General features: G+C 39.9%; 1 protein-coding gene across 2 annotated transcripts; it reads right to left on the bottom strand.

The window, feature by feature from the left end:
- Window positions 1–11,021: 11,021 nt before the first annotated feature.
- On the bottom strand, window positions 11,022–24,527 carry qtrt2 (queuine tRNA-ribosyltransferase accessory subunit 2). 2 transcript variants are annotated; one of them, XM_060861254.1, is made up of 9 exons: window positions 24,457–24,527; window positions 23,252–23,502; window positions 23,078–23,133; window positions 19,980–20,056; window positions 19,604–19,813; window positions 17,736–17,935; window positions 15,245–15,414; window positions 12,357–12,462; window positions 11,022–11,584 (listed from the first exon to the last, which is right to left on the bottom strand). In XM_060861254.1, the coding sequence occupies exons 2-9, from the start codon at window positions 23,449–23,451 to the stop codon at window positions 11,362–11,364; spliced, it is 1,242 nt and encodes a 413-aa protein (XP_060717237.1). In that variant the 5' UTR covers window positions 23,452–23,502; window positions 24,457–24,527; the 3' UTR covers window positions 11,022–11,361. The 2 variants fall into 2 exon arrangements, with proteins under 2 accessions (XP_060717237.1, XP_060717238.1); XM_060861255.1 differs by having other exon boundaries at window positions 15,263–15,414.
- Between the last annotated feature and the right edge of the window lie 163 nt (window positions 24,528–24,690).

Raw genomic sequence — 24,690 nt, 5'->3', positions numbered from 1 at the left:
CAAGTAGTGTTAATTTCGTCACCTATTTTTAATTTAGTCTTAGTCTTGTGCCAAATGTCATTCACATATCTTTTTTTGTTAGTCAAGTTTTAGTCGACTAAAAGTCTCGTCATTTTAGTCTAGTTTTAGTCAAAAGAAAACTCAAGGTATCTTAGTCAAGTTTTAGTCGACTAAAAGTCTTAATTTTAGTCTAGTTTTAGTCAAAAAATTGTAGTCTTTTTTAAAATAACACATTATTACTGAGATTATTACAGATAAACATTTCAGTAAAAAAAGTGTTTCACATATGTTTCAATCGAACTTGACTGCACATCACATTTTTTACTTGCAAAGACCGGTCATCGGGACATAAGCTGTCATGTACAATAAAAGAGCCTGCACAGCGACAGGAAATATAATTTAACACAAAAAGCCTGACTAGACGGTGGTCTTGCGCTCAGGAGTTTTTTTTGAGCGGCGTGTGGACGAATTGTTTCTACGCACACACTAAACAGCGCGAAGCCACGAACTCGTGCTGAATATTTTAAAGGCGTAACAGCTGATGAAAAAGCAGAGACAATTGTAGACGAAAATGAAGAGAGATTTTATCTTAGTTTTTATTTTATACAAAACATTTTCATCTCGTCTTTTTTCGTCAACAATAATGCATGTTAATTTAGTCTTAGTCAGCGTTTTTGGACAGTGGTGCAGTCTTGTCATTGTCTCGTCTTAGTCATGAAAAAAAAAGGTTGTTGACGAACATATTTCGTCTAACGAAATTAACACTAGAAACAAGTCTGATATAAAATGAATCAGTTGGCTTTCGCTGTGAGACGTTAATTTTTCTCTTTGTCGGATTTATTTATATATACATATATATACATATATGTATATATATATATATATATATATATATATATATATATATATATATATATATATATATATATATATATGTGTGTGTGTGTGTGTGTATATGTATATATATATATATATGTATATATATATATATATACATATATATATATATACACACACACACACACAATTTCTTTTCTTTTTTTCTCTTCTTTTTTTTTCCTCTAGGTAAAATACATAAAAACTTATTAAACACTTCACTAATTCTTATAGCCCTAAGTGTCTACTTTCATAGGAGCTTCATATTAACCACCACTGTGGAGTGAGACATGAGAAAGATATTCATAAGTAACTGGGATGTAATGCAAAAAGCAGTCTTACATTTTTCTTGCTTTTTCCTTCACAAACTCATACACTAAATAATAAGCTTCGATGCAGTTTATGAAAAAATAACATTTTTTTATTTTTAGACACTAATTGTTTATAATTCAGTCTTTTTCAGAATTACCTATTTTTTCAGAAGAAGTTTAATGTTCATTTTAAAACAGCAATAAAAACTAGATTTGTAAAGTTCGTCGAGACAAACTTTGATGTTGGCTTTGACGGTGCAAGTATTCGCAAAGGCCGGTGCTTTTTGGAGGCGAGTGGACATAAGGGTTAGTGTTACTTTTGGAGGCAAGTGGACAGAAAGATTGTGAAAGCTACTGGACCGCTAGGGTGCCAATACTTTTGGAGGTGAGCGGACATGAGCATGTGACATGATCCGAATACCCATGAGGCAGTTCCCCTCATTGTGCTGAGTGTTTTGATATGTCACATGTCCATGTTGTGCAAATTTTTTATTTTCACGTGATGACACGTGTCGACACGTGACGTGACGTGACCATAACACACGTGAGGCACTTCCCCTCATTGGGCTGAGTGTTTTGATATGTCACATGTCCGTGTTGTGCAAATTTTTTATTTTCACGTGATGACACGTGACGACACGTGACGTGACGTGACCATAACACACGTGAGGCACTTCCCTTCATTGGGCTGAGTGTTTTGATATATGACATGTCCATGTTGTGCTAATTTTTGATTTCGCTTATTTTGGGGGCGGGGCTACACGTGACGTCACGTGACGTGACCAAAATACACGTTCGGCAGTTCCCCTCATTGTGCTGAGTGTTTTGATATGTCACATGTCCATGTTGTGCAAATTTTTGATTTCGCTTATTTTGGGGGCGGGGCTACACGTGACGTCACGTGAGGTTACCAAAATACACGTGGGGCAGTTCCCCTCATTGTGTTGAGTGTTTTGATATGTCACATGTCCATGTTGTGCAAATTTTTTATTTTCACGTGATGACACGTGACGACACGTGACGTGACGTGACCATAACACACGTGAGGCACTTCCCCTCATTTGGCTGAGTGTTTTGATATGTCACATGTCCATGTTGTGCAAATTTTAGATTTCGCTTATTTTGGGGGCGGGGCTATACACGTGACGTCACGTGACGTGACCAAAATACACGTGGGGCAGTTCCCCTCATTGGGCTGAGTGTTTTGATATATGACATGTCCATATTGTGCTCATTTTTGATTTCGCTTATTCTGGGGGCGGGGCTACACGTGACGTCACCAGTATACCCGGTGGGGTGCCAATACTTTTGGCAAAAAGTGGCTACTGAGGGTTTGGACATTTCATGTCAATACTGCAGTCATTATGGGATTCTACTTATTATTATACTGCATAGAACACAGGAGAGAAGCCGTGCCTGAGCTCTGCGCACGCTGCGTGTGTGAAAGCTTAGAGGAATTTTAGGAATTCCCCATTCAAGTCTATGGGACGTTCCATCGTCGACTACGGGAAAACCGAAAGTTCCGTCGGAACGCCGAGTCCGAAACTTTGTCCGGAGTAACGTCCTAAAGAACCTGTCCGAGTTTGGTGTCGCTCGAAATCGCTCGAAAACTTGCCGAGTTATAAACCTCCAAAATTTATAATGGAAGTGGATACGAAAAAAGGCCACTTTGAGCTTCCGTACCGGGAATGCCGGAATTCCGATCGCTTAGAAAAGTAGTAGCAACAAACTTCAGACCAGGGTCTACGACATATCCGAATTTGGTGCATGTGGCTCGAAAGCCCTAGGACGAGTTACTCTTGATAAATTTGTGGCTAAGAATAATAATAATAATAATAATAATAATAATAATAATAATAATAATAATAATAATAATAAGCTTATAAAGGAAAGCAGAATGTTGGCTTCTACAAAGCCAACATAATTATTTTGAAAAGATTTTAGATATTAACTTTTATTTAATGTTGTTAACATGGAACAGTATTTTTGAGCTGGTATTAGAAACAATTACTGATGAAACTAGGTGGAAAAATGGTGCCTTTATTTTTTTTTTCCTTTAAAATGTCTGTAGTTCTCGTGTAATCAATAATACTTTCTTCAGAACTAGAGATCTGTTGACCAGGAAATCTATGTATAATAAATAAATCATGTTCACATCAGCCTCTGGGCAAGAAAAATACTATGTACGATCTTATAAAGTATTTATTACTGGTAGGTTTTTACTTTTATCCAGAAATTTTAGAAAATGGATTTTCTAATACCATATATCACTTTCTTTATGCTTTTATCATGCTGCTCACTCATAGTAAAGGGGGAGTGGCCTCTGTGTTTGTCAGCACCAGTAAAGGAGGCGTGGCCTCTGTGTTTGTCAGCACCAGTCAAGGAGGCGTGGCCTCTGTGTTTGTCAGCACCAGTATAGGAGGCGTGGCCTCTGTCTTTGTCAGCACCAGTAAAGGAGGCGTGGCCTCTGTGTTGGTCAGCACCAGTAAAGGAGGCGTGGCCTCTGTGTTTGTCAGCACCAGTAAAGGAGACGTGGCCTCTGTGTTGGTCAGCACCAGTAAAGGAGGCGTGGCCTCTGTGTTTGTCAGCACCAGTAAAGGAGACGTGGCCTCTGTGTTGGTCAGCACCAGTAAAGGAGGCGTGGCCTCTGTGTTTGTCAGCACCAGTAAAGGAGGCGTGGCCTCTGTGTTTGTCAGCACCAGTAAAGGAGGCATGGCCTCTGTGTTTGTCAGCACCAGTAAAGGAGGCGTGGCCTCTGTGTTTGTCAGCACCAGTAAAGGAGGCGTGGCCTCTGTGTTTGTCAGTCATGGCAAAGGAGACATGGCCTTCCACTTCTCACAGCAGATGCTTTTGTCTAAAATCACACAATACTGAATCACAATGCAATTCAAAAGAACAACTCTAAATTTTATCATGTTAAGTCAGTGGCTGCTTTAAATCTGCTTTAATCACACACTAAATCATTAATTACATATGTATGAATAAATGTATGCGTCATATTCGCTAAAAAAGGAGAGAAAAACAACCGAAAAACAACTGAACTGTGAGATAATTTACCTCAGCAAACTTCCTCAATTTTATTTCATCACTGCAAAATTCAGGCCCAGATCTCTCCTCTCTCTCTCTCTCTCTCTCTCTCTCTCTCTCTCTCTCTCTCTGTCTGTCTGTTTCTCTCTCTGCCTGTCTGTCTGTCTGTTTCTCTGTCTGTCTGTCTGTCTCTCTCTTTCTCTCTCTCTCTCTCTCTCTCTCTCTCTCTCTCTCTCTCTCTGTCTGTCTGTCTGTCTGTTTCTCTCTGTCTCTCTCTCTCTCTCGCTCTCTCTCTCACTGTCTGTCTGTCTGTCTGTTTCTCTCTCTGTCTGTCTCTCTCTCTCTCTCTCTCTCTCTCTCTCTCTCTCTCTCTCTCTCTCTCTCGCTCTCTCTCTCTCACTCACCAGTTCCAGAAGGTTGTAGAAAATGGAATTTCCCGTTAAGGAAAAGCTGCATTAATCCACTGTAATTACTTTCTTAGCAGATGGATTGTGTGTAAAAGGGACAGAAGCTTGTGGAGAGCCGACATGCTGGAACCACAGACAGTAAAAAGTGGATTTTATGGATGAGAAAGATTAATTTAAATATTAATTCATGACAAATCACACAGACATACTGTGTACAAATACTCATCCAGACCAACGTGTGGACGTTATATAAACAAGAAATAGGACAGTTTATTGAGTAAAACATTTTTACATACAGTATCATGAACAAATCATCTACTAAAAAATAAATTCCACCTTTTAGCAGAATCAGTTCTGATTACAATACTGTGATTCTGCATTTAGTGATGTTTAAGCACATAATTAATAATAGAGCAAATCCAAAAGGGACAAAGTAATGCTAAACCTTAAATCAGCGAGGGAAAAAACTTAATTAAGGCTTAATTAAGGCTTCATGATCGAGCAGGTAGAAACAGCTGGATATCTGGGGTAAGGTTTAGTCACATCACCATGTAGTTGGAGCTTCTCCTGGGAACACGTAAAGGCAGGGATACACCCAGGATAAGATGTCAGATTATCCACATTCTCAATGTAAGATGTAATGGATAGGCTCAATTTAAGCCTTAGGGAAAAAGTGAAAAACCCTTGAAAAAACTCATCACATTATTATGACATTTTTAACTAAAGTACATTTTTTTCAGAACTGACAAGGGTTACTATCCAAATAAAAAAATAAGTAAATAAATATATATTTATAAAACCAACACTTATTAAATATGAGTAAAATATATGTAAAAATGGGGGGCACGGTGGCTTAGTGGTTAGCATGTTCGCCTCACACCTCCAGGGTTGGGGGTTCGATTCCCGTCTCCGCCTTGTGTGTGTGGAGTTTGCATGTTCTCCCCGTGCCTCAGGGGTTTCCTCCGGGTACTCCGGTTTCAAAGACATGCATGGTAGGTTGATTGGCATCTCTGGAAAATTATCCGTAGTGTGTGATTGTGTGAATGAGAGTGTGTGTGTGTGTGCCCTGTGATGGGTTGGCACTCCGTCCAGGGTGTATCCTGCCTTGATGCCCGATGACGCCTGAGATAGGCACAGGCTCCCCGTGACCCGAGGTAGTTCGGATAAGCGGTAGAAGATGAATGAATGAATGAATGAATGAATATGTAAAAATAAAATACATAAATCAACTGTTCCCTTAAAAAACTTTCAGCAGAGAATCTGACTCATTCGGGGAATATTAAACTCTCAACACAACACAGAGGAAATTCAGCAGAGGAAACTGCTTAAGAGTTTTATGTTATCAGAACATTTTGTAAATGCTTCAGGAACTTAGGAAAGCATTTTTGAATAACTATTCCTAAAATTGTTCCTTGATGCACTATATACTGTGTGAACTTATCACAGTTACCACAGTTTAATGTTCGGCTGGGAACGGTTGTTACAGGGGATGCTTAAGGAACATTGCACGAACGTTTCAGGCCGTGCCAAATACTGACTATACTTCTAAAATATTCTCTGTTAGATTTAACCTTTTTTCCTCATAGTGTGGATTGAATGGATAGTGGTTCATTGACTTAAATTCTTTAGATTGCACAAATGGTTACAATTTGTGATGGGAAATGAAAATGATTCACAATGTGACCCTCTGAACCCTGTTCATGTTGTGAATACGAAGGACGAACAGCTCGGAAGATGGCACCGTTCTCCACATACATACACACAAGCAGGAAGGATTTTGAATGAAGCAGTGAAGGCGATGCACATGTCCTGCTCTGTCAAAACAGGACAAGATCCATCATTGTATTAATATGCACATAAATCAATCACTGTATTCTCTTTCATGTAAACACACACACACACACACACACACACACACATGTGGTTGGGGATTCACACAGCTGTGGCCTTACATCCACCTGAAATCTATACACGCTCTTTCTGAGACACTCATACATGTTTGATGAGGCTCACCTACCCATCAGTCAGTGTAATGGGAAAGGTGGTGTGAGGCGACAGACAGTCAAGATCTTGTTCACACACTCACTTATCACACTGGATTTCAATCACCGTACCATCCAGCCCTGTTACAGCCCCGCATACCAATACCTCACCCATATCCAAAGCATTTGTGTTGCTCACAGTCTAAAGGTGAAATTAGGACATGTACGTCTTTTTCCTTATAAGCCAATAAATCTTAATCCTCTTAGGGACCGTTAAGCTTTCATGAATATATTCCAAAAAAAACTGCCCTGTGCTAAACATCCCATTGAACCAAAGAGGCTTATTTGATATCATTTTGATTCTATTTGATACCCATAATAGCACAAGACTGGCCTTTTCACTCGCTTCTGTCCACTTCAGTGGCAGACTGAAGGAAATGAGGAGGATGAAGAAAATGGACTTGTGTTTTTTTTTCTTCAAATATATTGGAATATCATGCTATTATTCATCCGTGGTGCTGCCATTACAGATTTTCCACCTTTAAGGGACGATGCTCGGGTTCATCTAAAGTTCCTCTCGTCTGTATAGATCAGACCCCGAGTTTTAGAATCTGTTGAGATAAGAGTTCCTCAGGCTAGATTGGGATAAATGTTCTGCCTTGGGGTCACTTCATGTCTATTAAATCCTGCAAATATTTTTGCCTTATTTGGTTTTAATAAATGTTTTGAGGAAATCATATTATTTTGAAGTTCTCATTTATCTCCATCTCCAGGTCAGTGCAGCCGCAGGAAGGATGAAGCCAAAGAATTGATTTTGAATAAATATTTTGTCCATTTTGTCATTTCCAGACAGAGATGTACTCAGAATATCTGTTGCAGTTCTAAAAAACTATGATAAAGAGCTAATGCATCTATCCATCCATCCATCCATCCATCCATCCATCCATTTATTTTCATTTTAAAAACATTACAACAATTCTCTTAACGATTTTAAACAAAGTTCATTCAGATCAGATTGTTTTTTCGAATTTAACATTTCTTTTAATATTTTTTTCAAAATAAAAGATTTATTCTTGTTTTATATATTTCACTTAAATCAAAACGGATTCATTGCCAGTTCTCATGGCAATTATCTCAAATCTTCTTGCATTTGCAGATCTTCACCAATTTCTTTCTCCTGAGACTTTTGGTCTCGGTCCCGAGGACTGAGTCACTGTACTGCTATTTTCAGGTCTCTCCAAATATCATCCGTCAGCTTTAAAGCCAGGTTCTGTCTCGGCCACTCAAGAACATTCAAGGACCTGTCCTAAAGGCAATCATTTTCTCACTGGACATCCCGATTTGAGATCCTGAGCACGCTGGAGCAGGTTTTCCTCAAGGCTGTTGCTGTACTTTGATCTGTTTAGCTTCCCATCGATCCTGACAAGCCTGCTAGGCTCCCAGCCTGACAAATCCCTGTTGCTTAAAAGCGTTTGGGGTACCGTGCTGCCACCACCATGCTTCACCAGAGGGAAAGATTTTCTTTTTTTTTTTAATTGAATGTCAACCTAACTTTTCAAAGAATCCATGACAAACTCTATTTCTAGTGTATGCATGTCATTTGTTGAATTCATATAAATATCAAAGACCTTTATTTCCAAAATTGAGTACATATATCGGGGGCACGGTGGCTTATTGGTTAGCACGTTCGCCTCACACCTCCAGGGTCAGGGTTCGATTCCCACCTCCGCCTTGTGTGTGTGGAGTTTGCATGTTCTCCCCATGCCTCGGGGGTTTCCTCTGGGTACTCCGGTTTCCTCCCCCGGTCCAAAGACATGTATGGTAGGTTGATTGGCATCTCTGGAAAATTGTCCGTAGTGTGTGATTGTGTGAGTGAATGAGAGTGTGTGTGTGTGTGTGCCCTGTGATGGGTTGGCACTCTCCAGGGTGTATCCTGCCTTGATGCCCGATGACGCCTGAGATAGGCACAGGCTCCCCGTGAGGTAGTTCGGATAAGTGGTAGAAGATGAATGAATGAATGAGTACACATATTTACTCAGATATCAATTCAACTGTTTGTTTAGGTGTTCTACATTTATGGGATTTGGCAGACATCTGTACCCAGAGCGACTTACAATTTATCTCACATTACACAGTTGAGCAACTGAGGGTTAAGGGCAATAAGGGAATAAAACGGTGTTCTTCACAGCACAGCTGGCTGTCATTAGACACAGCCAAAGAGTCCTAAACAGGGAACTTTCAAGCCTTTTTGACTTTTTTCTTTTTCTTGTTGATTTTATGCACCACTATGATTTATGACACAGCACAAAGTCACCTACAAAGTCACACTCCATTACTCTGACTTTACTTAACTTTCCAGACTTAAACAGAGTACAAGCTCCATTCATCACCACTAGCAGGATGTAAGTGAAATCAATTCATAGCTAAAAGATAGCACACGACGTCTGATTTCAGAGAAGGTCACGCGCCTTCTTTGACCTATTCAGCACACAGCAGCCGACATCAGTGACCTTTACTTCAACTCTGTCTGACCTCACAAGCCTCTGGGGGAAAAACACAAAAAAATGGGGCAGAGGTAAGTAGAACAGTAGACAAGGTAACCTGGATATGTTGTTTATCTCTAATCAAGACCCAAAAGACGACGTGAAGATGTCCTACACTTTTTATGCCGGAACCGGGGAGAAGACTTGCGTCTCTTATCTTTCATACTTAAACTTGGAAAATTTTTAAATTCATGACAGCACAGACTAAAAATGATTAAATACTGATGCATGGCTTGTCATAACACAAGCAGAATTGGAGAAGGCTTTGGCAGAAATGTTACTTAACAGGACAGCGAGATCAAAATATTAGTTTGTTAATTATAGACCAAGTCATCTCCATCCAGCAATGCATGATTGCCAGGGGAAAAAACTTAGCAGAAAATTAAAGTGAGAGTGCAATCTGTGTGGGGGGCACGGTGGCTTAGTGGTTAGCACGTTCGCCTCACACCTCCAGGGTTGGGGGTCCAATTCCCGCCTCCGCCTTGTGTGTGTGGAGTTTGCATGTTCTCCCCGTGCCTCGGGGGTTTCCTCTGGGTACTCCGGTTTCCTCCCCCGGTCCAAAGACATGCATGGTCGGTTCATTGGCATCTCTGGAAAATTGTCTGTAGTGTGTGATTGCGTGAGTGAATGAGAGTGTGTGTGTGTGCCCTGCGATGGGTTGGCACTCCGTCCAGGGTGTATCCTGCCTTGATGCCCGATGACGCCTGAGATAGGCACAGGCTCCCCATGACCCGAGGTAGTTCGGATAAGCAGTAGAACATGAGTGAGAGTGAATGAGTGCAATCTGTGTGTTCATGTCACAGCTCAAATTTAAACATTATAGAAACAACCACCAAGCCCAAGATCTCGAAGACGCCTTTTTTTCCACTGGATTAGGTGATTGCCCAAACCAGTGTATAGTGCTTCTCCACTGAGTAGCAGACTTTTCTGGACCAACCGAAAGCCATGTCCCTTTCCCATCACATACTGTTATCCATGAAAGTAGGAAAAGAAATAACAAAAAGCTTATTTTACTTGGAAATGTACATGCTGCTCTCACAGGTCTGCTTCAAAAATCAAATTACTGCTCTTTTGAAGCATTACTAAGGTATACCGACTTAGAATGCCGCATCGACAAATCAATAAATCTCACCTCTCCATATCATTAAGATGGAAGAGTTTATAGGGAAGTGTGGAGGCTGCAGAAAAGCATCCAGCACTGCACAGTGAGACTTTTAATCATCTGGCCTGGACTCTAACCATCAAGCTAATTGGGTGACATGATCAGGCTGCAAAAGTCACTCAGCACCTCTTACTGTAAATAGAAACACTGCCTGCTGTTACGTAGCACAAGTGTGTCACACATGCTGCTGTTAATGTCATGCTAATCACATGACTCTACAAACATCAAGCTATCATGATTCGTCAGAGACAGTCCAGACGTTCTCTCGTGCGCAAAGCACTATAAAGAGTTCGTCCATGTCAGTAGCTGTGTGTTCATACTTGACCATGTTTTTTTTCCAAACCTGAATCTCCTGAAACCCATTGTTTATTTCATAGTGAAAAATAAATGCATTTAGAAGAAGTTGAAATAAATGACATGAAATAAAGCACTAAAAAGATTACACTAAATTACTTACACACACCGACACACACAATGAATGTACATAATATGCAAATATTATTTATAAATAATAAAAATCAGATTTATTATGCACAAATGCAACCATAAATTGAGGGTTTGTGGAAAAGCTGGTTTTACCAGGCTGACAAAACTCTATATAATGCAAAGCTCACAGAAATCTTTGTTCTCGAAATCTTCCAATAATGCAGCCTGGCCACTGCAGCGCATCAGCTACCACAGACAATAACACTTTCCCTGTTTAAAGGGGGTCATTACTTTTGTTCTTACTTTATTGACTTTTAATAAACATACATACGACTGACTCGGTTGTTCTTGTGGAATAAAAACTTGTTTTAAAATAACTAGATTATCATTCTTTCAGTAAACACTCGTGTGAATGATTTATTATTAAACTTCTTCATATCCAGCTTAGCATGTAAAGCCCAAGGTGTGTAAATATATCGCATCATTAACAGGAATGATCCATTCTTATAAATTACTAACAAACTGTAGGCTTCCTAATTTTAAATGAAGTGGATAAAGACTAAAACTGACAGGGCATTTTCAACACTATACGCATCTTGTTCCTCTGAACCATCTAGTCCACACTGATCACTGTAACACTTTGCTCTTCAAGTCCTGGAGCCGGTCGTTGGCCACGGCTTCCCTCAGGGCATGGAAGAATCCCAGGTAGTGAGCCGTGTTGTGCAGCATCAGCAACACTCCAGCCAACAGCTCATTGGTCACCAGCAGATGATGGACATAAGCTCTTTTATGGTTCTTACAGCAATAACAGCTACACCCGTCCACCAGCGGGCGGAAATCATTTCGGTACCTGGAAAACACAGCATTGAACGTCTCACGATATCATTTATTAACCATCCAAACCCCACCTTCCTTCTGAACACTGTTCCAGTACTTTATTGAGTGCTGAAGTCATTAGAGAGTTGAAGTCATTATAACAGTCATAAATTTCTGATCCAAACTGTTTCAACTACCAAAAGCTGGTTAATAAAAATACTTATTATTTTAAATATATGATGTTTAATAATGGTGCACTGACTCAGAGGTCACACCAGGACTCCTAAGATAATTTTTACATCTCAGGATTTAAAGGAGGAACTGTATTTGAAAGCTGCATATTAGACAAATGAGTAGTGATGCTAAATAAAATACAAGCTGCGTGTGTATTTATTAAAAATTTGTATTTGGCCATACGACAGACTTCTGTTATTTAGCTAATAAAACTAAAACACATCATTGCTGATGTCTGGAAACGATGCGACATGCAGTAAACAATATGCAAACCCTCCTTCGATGATCTGTACCGCTAGAAGACGTGATTCACATGGCACTGCAGCAATGAATGCTTCAGGAACAATGATGCTGCAAAAACCTCTTATTTTATTTAATCTGATCTCCCTCAAAAATTGAAAGACCTGCTGTGGAAACAGCACAGTGACCAATAAGCCTGGTATGAAATAGAGAAATATTGGTTCCACCGATCCACCCTCTTTATCAAGATGATCAGATTAGAGAGTCACTGTTACTAGAATGAGGTTTTTGAGGACATAATAAGCTAGGAGGAGAAAACATCCTCCATATACCTTGTGTCCTTCAGATTCATCTCAAATTGGGTCATGTTTTCAGGGCTGCTGTCTCCATTTTCCTTCAGCTGTTCTACAGCAGGCTCATATCCGTTCGATTCCAGCACTGTCACACACACAAACATACAGAGATTAAAATAACTTTAAACATTTTTAGATTCTTTGATGTAAAACTTCCACAACTTGTATATTTATAATCACATCCTCTAGTGTCACCCATATGAGGATGAGGTTCCCCTTTGGTTCCTCTCAAGGTTTCTTCCTTCCATTCAAGGGAGTTTTTCCTCCCCACAATCACCTCAGACTTGCTCATTGGGGATAAATCCAAACAAACTTAAATATATCTAATATTGATCTTAAATTTTGTATTACATTCATCTTTATATTATTCTTTATAATAATCTTTTGTTCTATGTTTTTTGTTCTGTAAACCCGCTTTGAGACGATGTCAATTGTAAAAAGCGCAATACAAATAAACTTGAATTGAACCCAATATTAGTGTGAATAAAAAAAAAAAGAAAGAAAGAAAAAAAAAAGCTTTTTTCCAAATTAATGTCTTTTGGAATCCTGGAATGAACAAAGACCAACAGATACAAACACACACTTGCATGTAGACGTTAGAGTTTTGTGTACACACACACACTCTCTTACACACTCACTGTTAAAAGTAAACAGAGCTGGAATTGCTGTTCACTGGCTTTAATATTTAATCAAATGCCATCAGAGACACAAAACTACTCCAGAAAGGTAAAAGCCTAACTTTTACACTTGAGTGTAAAAACAGACAAGCCGAGAGAATGATAAAATAATTAAATAACTGGGATATAAAACACAAGAGATTGCGAAATGAGCATGAAAGTTTTGAAGGGCCCAAGATGAAATATATAAGTTCTGATGAAAAGGTGTCCTGTAGTTTAAAATGGTAGGAGCTTAATCAGGAAGGAGCAACTTGGGCTTTAAACCCTCCTGTAGATTGTGCTAATGTGCTCGGAAGAAATCTAAAAAAAAATCCCAGGGGCAGCGCTGAACTTCAAACCACTCTGATTTTCATTACTCTCAACGCTCGTAATCGATTTACTCTGCCTGACACAGCACCTCTTTACACATCACTGAGTCTAATTACGCTACTCCGAGGGTGAGATGTTCAGCCCATTACAGACATCGGTTATGGACTTCATGTGGTCAGAGGCTTACAGAATAAATTAGCACCTCTCTCCTGCTTAGGAAACAGACTGACATAAGGCACTTCAGCTTAGCTGCGACTTAATTATTTTGTTTTCGCGAGCTACACAAACAGATCCTCACAGCCGCACACTACACAAATGACACTGCAGGAATATAGTTATCAAATAATTAGCAATCCAAACACATCACCAGTAAACCATGACATCTCTCTCATCAGCACAATGTCACCCATTAGCAAGAAAGGGTTAATTTGTCTTAATATTCGTTGAAATTGCTAGAACCAATGATCAGGAAAATCTATCAACATGAGCTAAAGTCTTGTTTCTCTTATATTAGCCAGCTAGCTGTTCGTAGAAGTAAAGAGTCACAAACATGCATGACACTGATTCAAAAATCCTCTCAGAAATCCTGTCATGATACAGTAGATGTTAGCTAGCTTGCATAAATGTGAGTATTATAAACATTTCTGAAAGGAATTTTTGTAAACCTTGTACTTATTAGCCATTTAGTTGACAGTTACAAAACTATACTAATATAATGTATTAATCCTATCAGACATCATGTCATGTTAGCGCTTAATAGTGAACTAGCATATGTTAGGAAGTATACAGCAATTTCACACACACACACACACACACACACACACACACACAAATGTCTACAACTTAAAAATCCTCTAATCATTCATTAATATGGCTCATAAATCTTATTACTTGAAAGAAATCCTGTCAGCATAGCTAGCTGGCTAGCATTAGCAGTGAAATCTGTGAACATTTAAATAAGAATATGAATTCCACACATGGTAAGAAGTGTCAGTATTTATATATATGAAGTGAATCAGACAAGAGCCTGAGCGGAAGGCTGCAGAGTTAATCAGCACTGGTGTAGGTGAGCAGTTTATAACCCGGCGGGCAAGCAGTCAGGACATTTGTCTATTAAAGTCAAATTTGACTCATTAACCTCTCTGGTTGTGTAGCCTTGTAGTAGCAGAGACACATGAATAGCAAGTTAATTAGCTGTCTGTTTCTCATTTACTCATTACTCTGGATGTTCCTATTAATGAAAGCATGCTTTGGTCAGATACCGGCCGAATCTCCCCAGTCAGGAATTAAATTAAGTGGAGATGAGGATGTGTACTAAATAAAAACCACATTGTGATACGCTCATGTACTTTAACTGGATATAAGAAAGTAGTAAAAGCAGGAATTACACATACTGATCATGTTCTTTTTAATTAAGGCATGATCTACCATGAACCATAATAATTACTACAACACTGCCGTAAAATATCTGAGTCGGCCATTTTATCTTATCAAGCCAGAGCTACCTTTTTCTTTTCTTTTTGTCCACTAATTTTAATGGATTTCACCTCACTGTCATTGTTCAGAAAATGGATAGCAGCCTAGAGACGATTTAAAAGAATTAAATAATAATGATGAATCCTGTTTCTCACAACAGCAGTTGGGTATTAAAGCACAATTACTTGCTATAGTTGAACAAGTATACAATACAAGTGTGTGTGTGTGTGTGTGTGTGTGTGTGTGTGTGTGTGTGTGTGTGTGTGTGTGAGAGAGAGAGAGAGAGAGAGAGAGAGAGAGAGAGAGAGAGAGAGAGAGAGAGAAACTCTTTTGACTGAGTTTACTTGAGTAGGCATCGGCTCTGGGACTGTGTGTAGCTTGGGAAGTGCAGAGACAGTGGCCCACCTGTAGGGGGAGATGTACCTGAAGTCTCTGGGTCAGGTGTGATGGTGTATTTGAAGCAGAGGGCACAGCCTCTCTCCGTCACCTGGAAAGGGAAGAAGCCCTCGAACAGATCGACTCCAGCTTCCACACAAGCTATGATCTCATCTGGACGACCCACGCCTCTCAACAACCTGACACACACACACCAAATACTTCAGAACAAAAAGCTGAGAAACAACAACCTGAAGGGAATCATCGGGACATTTCAGGTCTTTTCAAACTTAACCTCAGACACAGAGTTTGCAGTTGTTAAAGTCTCTGCGGAACAAACTTCCTGCAAGATTCAGCAAAGTCAAATCAAAGAAATAAAAAAGAAACTCAACTCCACATTCAGCCCAGGGAACTCAAAACAACAAGTCTTTTTTTGTCCTGAGAGAGACATCATAAAGGGTTGGAAATTGTAGTCAGAAATAATACTCAACGACCGTGATGCTGATATCTTCGTCTCGTATTAGTAGCATCACCTTTTCAAGTCAGTGAGAATTGAAGTCATTGAAGGCTGCAAACAAAAACAATCTATCAAACACATAGGTCTGGTTCCCTTTGTCCGCTTCAAAGAAAGCATCATGCCAAAAAAAAAAAAGCAATAAAGAAATCTAGATCAATACCAAAAAAAAAAAAATCAATCCAAAGCTCTTTGTATTGATGTCTTTGACCAGTTGTCTTGGTCCAACAATGAAGCGTTTCATTTTTGATGGGAGTGATTTACATGTAATAAATAATTTAGCAAAGCACTTGTGTACGTGTGCGTGTGACAGTATGCAGTTAAAAAACTTCAGCAGTCGAGTCATTATTAAGGTTGGGAACCGAGTACCGGTTCTTATTATTCAGAACCGGTTCTGTTTTTTAACAGGGACTGGAACCGCGTGGAATTTTCAAGTTTCGGTTCCAAACGTGGTTCCGATGCGATGACGGGCAAAGCGCTGGGAGCGGTCACTTTAAATAGCCATGTCTTACCTCGTGTATATTAATTGTTTTACAGTCATGCAACCAAATTAACGCAGCCTACCACAGAAATCATTGTTAAGAATATTTATGTTAATTTTGCTTTATTTTGAAAAAATGTGCTTTTTGGTGTTTTGAAGACTCAGAGAGACAACCATACTACCAATAGTATTTACATAATAAATCTGATCCTTTTATTAGCAAAATTTCACATTCACAATGTGTGAACCCTGTTTCATGTCATTTAGAAAAGAAATGGAACTTTATGTTGATTCTATAAGACTGTCTCTAAAGCAAAAGGCACTGAAAACTTTGAAAATCTGTACTATGTTTAATATTTTGTTGTAAATTCCCCCTAGCATACTTTGTATTTGTATTGTTATTGTCTAGTTTGTTAATTGATGTCTGTTGTTAATTCAATTAAAAAAAAAAAAAAAAAAAAAAACAGAAATCAGTCACTCGCGCTGCTGTGCTGAGGTACGCTTTGTGTTAAACATGTCTAAAAAAAAGTCTAAAGTTTGGATTCATTTCCAAAGCTACAACAATGAAGCAAATCTCCCCCCGTCTGAGAGAGTTTTCTCCACAGCTGGAGATAACAATAAGCCAGGAAAGGTCTCGTCTTCTCCCGGAGAAAGCAGACGTGTTAATGTTTCTTCAGAAAAAATGCTAACTGTTTTGCTAAGTTGTAATTATGGATGTTAAATTTGATGTTGGATTTATTTAAATTTAGTTCGAATAAGCGGTAGAAGATGAAGATGAAGATGAATTGAAATGCTCTGTTTAAAATATTTAAAGAGTGATTAATAAACACAAATGGAATTGTTTAAGTATTGCGCATTATTTTTCACATTTCTTTTATTATGGAATCGGAATCAGAACCGGGAATCATAAGACAGAACTGGAACAGGAATCGGAACCGGAAAATTTCTTTTGATACCCAACCCTAGTCATTATTATGTAAATCAAACGGATTTCAATTCATTTCTAAGAAAATGCACTATTTAACTGAGGGTTTGACTAAACTCTTGTTTTTTTCTTTTTATTCTTGCTTTACTTGCCTCACCACAGTCATGTATGCTCCTATACTGAATATACAGATATTACAAGCACGATCAATTATTCTATAATAAATGTATAATAATATTGTTAATGAATCCTTTTTTGGCCCTGATTCAAAGCATATTTTTTCAGCAAGACTAAAAACGTTATAACCTTCTTCAATCTAACATCCTCCAAAGCCGGTTGGCTTCTGACCCAAATTTGGATGAGTCCAAATCCTGCATGCTGTCATTAGAACAACACAAAGTTTGTTCGGAAAACTCTGTTTTCAACTTCTGCATCGCTCTTATGGAAGCTGGTGGCCACGGCGGCCTCTGGAGGGAGGGGGTGGCTGAAGAGAGTCTGAGAGCATGGGAGATGTGAAGCGCAGAGCACAACAAGCACTCACAGAGGAACGCAAACACACACAGCATATAATATGAGAGCAAGGCTTTGTGTTGGTTTGTACCTCGGTTTTTCCTGAGGCAGCTCTGCAGTCACTGCTGAGATCAACTTCTCCCTCAGCTCCTGCTCCATGGAGGTGGTCTGGAATCCGTCCAGGACGAATCCAGCCACGGGCCGTTTGGCCGTCTCACGTGCTGACCTCAGCCTCTCCTCTAAGATGTCTCCTCCCTCCACTACGCCAAATATGTCAGACCCTTTCAGCTCCTATTGGAAAAGCAACAAACGAAAAAAATCATCGTGATTGACGACAAATTAAACGAAATGTGTGAAAAACCGAACAATGTGTGTTGAGTTTAATTGTTTGACTCGTTTGTATTTAGACATTTATTTTGTCTTCTAGATTAAAAGAATATTTTCGATATTAAAATAACCTTTATTTATTACAAGTGATGTGTAAATAAAAGACAAAAGCCAGTTGTGAAATTCTATATAATATATATAATATTCTATTGTGTGGTGGTGTTTTTTTCTGAACGCTCAAAATACTAATATTAAATCTAAATAAAGATGGCACATGAAAAGATGAATGAAATTCTATAAGGGCATCTTTGAGCAGTTTTCTCCCTCGTGTGTAAAAGATAGATTGTGTATAGGTTCTGGTTCTGCTGTATAGTTGTGCATGAAAATGTCTTTAAGAATAAGTGAACTCAAGTCAACTCTTTAATAAGGTCAAGCGTCAAATCCAGCTGGGAAAGGCTTTTAAAAAGAAGTATTTTTATGACATGTTCTGCAAAATGCAGGAGAACTTTGTCCAGTAAAACTGACACAAAAGGTTACGTAATAATATACAAAAGGACCTAATAAATAAAGGAAATGCTGCCTTGATCAGAAGGAAACAATCCAACTGAAGCAACACAATAATGTTGCTCCACAGCAATAAAGAGCCCAAAGTTAAGCAACTGACTCGGGTTGTGTTAATTAAACCAGTTTAAACTCATTAACATTGTGCTGTGAGCAACAAAAACTGCGCTGAAAAATTGCTCGCAGTAATTTGCTCAATTACTGTGACAAGAGGCAATTTCTCTCCCGTTCGGTCTCTACCAGTCCCGGTCTCACCGTCTCTACCAGTCCCTGTCTCTCTGTCTCTACCAGTCCCGGTCTCACCGTCTCTACCAGTCCCTGTCTCTCCGTCTCTTCCAGTCCCTGTCTCTCCGTCTCTACCAGTCCCTGTCTCTCCGTCTCTACCAGTCCCTGTCTCTCCGTCTCTACCAGTCCCTGTCTCTCCGTCTCTACCAGTCCCTGTCTCTCCGTCTCTACCAGTCCCGGTCTCTCCGTCTCTACCAGTCCCGGTCTCACCGTCTCTACCAGTCCCTGTCTCTCCGTCTCTTCCAGTCCCTGTCTCTCCGTCTCTACCAGCCCCTGTCTCTCCGTCTCTACCAGTCCCTGTCTCTCCGTCTCTACCAGTCCCTGTCTCTCCGTCTCTACCAGTCCCTGTCTCTCCGTCTCTACCAGTCCCTGTCTCTCCGTCTCTACCCGTCCCGGTCTCTCCGTTTCTACCCGTCCCAGTTTCGCCGTCTCTGCCCGTCACTACCCATCTCTGTCTCTGCTTGTCCCTACCTGTCTCTGTCTCTGCCTGTCTCCAACTCAACCCATCTCCATCCATCTCTTCCTTGCCGCCCGTCCGTCCCTCCCTGTCCATCCGTCCCTCAAGCTCTCTCTCTTTCTGTCTGTCTGTCCGTCCCTCAAGCTCTCTCTCTTTCTGTCTGTCTGTCTGTCCGTCCCTCAAGCTCTCTCTCTTTCTGTCTGTCTGTCCGTCTCTCACTGTCTGTCCGTGTCGGTCTGTCTGTCTGTCCCTCTCTCACTTTGTGCAGTAGGAGATGAGTCTGAAAGCATCTTTGATGTACTACAGCGAGCTGATGTCGTGTACTGTACCTGCGCTTTGTGGTGCAATTCAAGACACTCATCCAGATGCGAGAGAGTGCGCTCCACCGCTTTACGCACCCTCTTCCGCGTCGTGTTCTCCGGCCACGTCTCTCCATCTGCCATGCTCTCATAGACGTCTGGCCGAATTGCTGCCTGCATCGCCATAAATCTGGCCACTGACATCTCTATTCTTCCTCCACTGCCCCATACAGACACCGTCTGTTAAAAATAAATAAATAAATAAATAAATAAACAAACGCACTCGGAATCATAAACATACGGCTTGGCATTGAAATTGAAGGGAACATAAAAGATCTCCATCTTTACAACTGGAACTTATCGCTAAAGAAACGACCGAGTTCCACTTTATCGGGATGCGAGTGACCTTGTTGGTGACGTGGCCGGCAGGATGAGGCGCAGCGGGGTCACGAAGGGAGCAAAACAGCAGCGTGTCGTGTAGACCTGATGCAATAAAAGAAACACATTGAGATTTAGAGTCTTCAGTCAGATGATGAATCATTTTTAATGTAGTAAATTGAGCTGGCTGGTGTCCAGTCTTTTTTTTGTCATAATCATTCATTAAAAGGTCAAAGACTAATAAATGTGTGAGTCAGAAAAAGGATAAAACCAAAGTTAACGCTGAATAAAAAGTCTCTCTTTGGTGACGTCATAAGAGTCATTAACAAAAAATCCCCACGTGCTCTCAGAACAGCTCATTTATTCACGAACCATGCAAAAAAATGAATAAATAAAAAGTTGTTTAATAAAAGTGCATTTTTCTGCCTCTTCAACATCAAGACCGTTTTCTCTGAACCCACTCAGTGATCATTGACATTCATAAAGCAAACCCCAGCATTCATTATAAATGATTTGCTCGCTAACTGCCTGCTCAATACAAGAAAAAAACTCTTTCCGTTTGTAACACGCCGTCGGCAAGCTTTTGTAACCTGCTGCGGTTTCATGCTTCGTGCTCAACGTTCTGGTGCAGCATCAGTCCACTCCAAATACACTGTTGCATTATTTATTTATTTACTACCTTTTAGTTTTTTGCCAAACACTAACTGAAGTGACTTAATTCAGTTAAGCAAGTCAGCTTACTACCATCTCAGAAATATAGCCAGAATTAGATGTTTTGTCTCAAGACAAGACTTAGAGAAACTTGTTCATGCTTTCATCACCAGCAGGGTGGATTATTGCAATGGACTCCTTACTGGGATCCCCAAAAAGACCATTAGACAGCTGCAGCTCATACAGAACGCTGCTGCCAGAATTCTGACCAGAACCAAAAAATCTGAGCACATCACTCCAGTCCTCAGGTCCTTACACTGGCTTCCAGTTCCATTTAGAATAGACTTTAAAGTATTGTTACTCGTTTATAAATCACTTCATGGCTTAGGACCGGAATACATTACAGATATGCTAATTGAATATAAACCAGGGGGGCACGGTGGCTTAGTGGTTAGCACGTTCGCCTCACACCTCCAGGGTTGGGGTTCGATTCCCGCCTCCACCTTGTGTGTGTGGAGTTTGCATGTTCTCCCCGTGCCTCGGGGGTTTCCTCCGGGTACTCCGGTTTCCTCCCCCGGTCCAAAAGACATGCTTGGTAGGTTGATTGACATCTCTGGAAAATTGTCCCTAGTGAATGAGTGTGTGTGTGTGCCCTGCGATGGGTTGGCACTCCGTCCAGGGTGTATCCTGCCTTGATGCCCAATGACGCCTGAGATCCCCGTGACCCGAGGTAGTTCGGATAAGTGGTAGAAAATGAATGAATGAACGAATGAATATAAACCAAGCAGACTACTCAGATCATTAGGATCAGGTCAGTTAGAGATACCAAGGGTTCACTCAAAACAAGGTGCGTCAGTATTTAGTTATTACGCCACCTATAGTTGGAATCAGCTTCCAGAAGAGATCAGATGTGCTTCAACAGTAGACACTTTTACATCAAGATTAAAAACATATCTGTTTAACTCTGTATTTACTAAATGAGCACTGTGCTGCTTCACAATGACTGCACTTTTTATCCAAATCACTTTTACTCCTGTTTTATTCTTTTTAACATATTTTAAACTGTTTTTATTAAAATCACATTTATTTTCTTTTAATTGTACTTTGTTTTTATTACGATTTTATCGTGTGTCTCTTATTTTTACATATTTTTTTTTTCTCTCTTATAAACTGTTTTCTAATTTCTATGTAAAGCACTTTGAATGACCTCTGTGTATGAAATGTGCTATGCAAATAAACTTGCCTTGCCTTAACTGAGCAGTGTTTATGTTGTAATTTTAATTATTTCACATTTCGGCAACTTAAACGTTAAATTCTTTAAGTTTAATGGGTGCGATTCATAAAGAACGCAAAGTTGTTGATTTTATTAAGAGAAATGCTGAAAACGTCATAGTGCAACATTCTCAAGATGGAACTCACTGAATTTAGTTAATCCACCATAAATCACGTGACAGTTATTTCTTCAAAAATCAGCGTGAAAAGGTGACATTGGAAATAGTATTTTAATACTTCTGTATGAACTGTGAATAAACCGGCCCTGGGATTTGCGCTCTGCTGAGCAGTGCATAAGGTATTGATGAAATCGAATTGCACGTCCTGTACAGCTGCTGGCTGGAATCATAATATATCACCGGATACTTTTTTTTTTACAAGCACGAATGAAGCGGATCGACGACGAGAAACTAAGAGTGCGGCACATGAAGCGTCCCATAAAGCTGGAATGTTCTACATTACAGAAACACTGCTCGCTCGGGGAGAAGGAAAGAAACAAAAGCACACAGAATTAAACTGAAACCCGAGTCAATACAAGCCTACAGAGGGAAATGAATCCAGATGTGATGAGGTGATGAGTGTGACTCATCGTGCATTATGAATATTTACATGTATTTACACTTTGATGTACATATATATGAAAAAACAGAATGAAAGTTAAGACAACGGGACAACTGGTGAAGTGTAGAAAGGGGTTAAGGAAGATTATATAGAAGTTATTTATCATGTCAGTCATGCGCATAGAGTCAATTAAAACTAGCATTCATAGTGATTTGCCGTGTGTGTGTGTGTGTGTGTGTGTGTTGTGTTGTGTTTGTTTGGGTTGGGGGTTGTTGTTGTTGTGTTTTGCTGGATCTTAACAGAATGCTTGAAAGCTTTTTGTCCTCCTGGGCTTTGTATTCCCAGATACACAGGCACATTTGACAGAAAGTAAATATGTTCTTGTGAATAACAGCATTAATATTGACACCATGGATATTACATTGTTTTGAAAAGTGATGGAGACAAGATTAAAATCGTTTCTGTGCAATCGCAATTAAATGTATTGATCATCGCTCAAATCTAAGGTGTCAAAGTTGGTTATAGGCAGAAAAACCCAATCTATTTTTGACTCTGAAGTTCACCCACAGCAGCATTTCGAAACGGTTCTCTCAAACCGCTACATAACTTTGAAGCAAAGGTCATTTGAGAACATTTACCAACCTGCAAACTTTCTTACACCATGCTTAAACTCCTCCAGGACTTCCTGGTGCTCTGCGCTAAAAATATTTAAGAGAAGAGATCTTAGTATGAATCTAAAAAGTGATGAGATCCAGATGCGAGGTGCTGATTTACGCACCAATCAGACATTTAGTAAGCAGAACAGCAGATACTTACAGGCTCTCTAGTGTGACCTGTGTGACAGCAGGCAGGTTGTGGAGTGTGTGAAGCGTGTCCTGGGTCAAATGTGGCACAGTGGCACAGCGAGTGTACAGAAGACATCCGGGAACTTCCAGTGAGTGCTGCTCGCTTTGCCCGGTGATGTTCAAAAGCCCTAGACGGCAACCTCGAACCACCTTCGATATCTCCAGCTTCATGACACCGGTGAGGTCAAAAGCAGATAATCGAGTAACCACATCAACGAGCAGCTACAGAAAACATCAAGCAGATTAACAAAAGGTTAATACAGAAAACTGCTATTACGTCGCAGCGTGACCTTTCAGCTTTACGCTCAGGTCTTTATAACGGATCAGACGAATGAAGACTTTGGCAGGAATTCATTGGTTTTGGGTCTGTGGTGAACTTGAAAACTGTTCTGACCTGTTAGTTCCTCAGGAGCAGTGGTGGCTCTAGGATTTTTTTGTAACAGGGGCCATTAAGGGGCCTCATGTTACATTCAAGCACACAAAATAATTTATTCAGTACGGTGCAAATACATTTCGGCAACATTCCTTTTTCAAACGCTCGAGTGCCGCCAATTGTTTGGGGGTTGAATTGCATCTGTGATCGTTGTTAAAAATTCTCCGGTTACTCTTCTCGTCAACGATTGATAGAACGGGGGCCAATCAGATTTCAGCAGGGGCCAGGGTCCCTGTGGCCCTGCCTTTAGAACCGCCCCTGCTCAGGAGTTCTTGGTTTCTAAACTCCACTCAACTATAAACTGTTGTAGGAAGGACATTATTTCCATTGACATTATTTACTCTCCAGTGTCACCCAAATGAGGATGAGGTTCATTTCTTAGCCTCAATGTTTCTTCCTCATATCATCCTTGTTTTTCTTTCCTACCCTCCATCCTCTGGCTTCTCATTATGGATCGATGTTAGAGACATTAAAGATAGTAACTTCATTTTAAACTTTAAACATTTGGCTCTGTTTCTGTTCTTCTGTAAAGCTGCTTTGAGACAATGCGAGTTATTAAAAGTTTCTCACATCCTAATAAATGTAGCAGCTACCAGCAGCACGTTAGCTACAGAAAGCTAACTAATGCTAACGATAAGATGCAGAACACACCAGTTCCAAGTGTTTATGAATCATATTAACACAATTCCTATAAATCTGTTGGATTTATTATAAACAGGATCGTTTGAACATCATCTACTTACCAGAACTAGCACATGAACACAAGTACTACAAGTCGCACGTTGATGAGCGAACCTGAATGTCGAGTCGCATCTTTTTTACGTCACCCTAATCCTTCTTCTTTCTTTCCTTATAGGTCAAAATATATTTATTTATATTTATAAGATAATTTTCTTTTTTACATTTTGTCCTCCAAAACGTGACTTAGAATCTATATAGATAAAAAAAAATAATAAAGAAAGAAATATAGGTCGGAA

The sequence above is a fragment of the Tachysurus vachellii genome, chromosome 25 (assembly GCF_030014155.1).
Source record: "Tachysurus vachellii isolate PV-2020 chromosome 25, HZAU_Pvac_v1, whole genome shotgun sequence".
NCBI lineage: Eukaryota > Metazoa > Chordata > Actinopteri > Siluriformes > Bagridae > Tachysurus > Tachysurus vachellii.
Note: the sequence above shows the minus strand (reverse complement) of the source record. Positions and strands in the feature narration are given on the sequence as shown.

Coding starts and splice junctions, on each gene's coding strand:
- qtrt2 (XM_060861254.1), bottom strand. CDS start 23,451: ATGAAGCTGGAGATATCGAAGGTGGTTCGAGGTTGCCGTCTAGGGCTT. Junction 23,134..23,251: donor CAGGTCACACTAGAGAGCCT/GTAAGTATCTGC, acceptor AAATATTTTTAG/CGCAGAGCACCAGGAAGTCC. Junction 15,415..17,735: donor CTGCCTCAGGAAAAACCGAG/GTACAAACCAAC, acceptor TGTGTGTGTCAG/GTTGTTGAGAGGCGTGGGTC.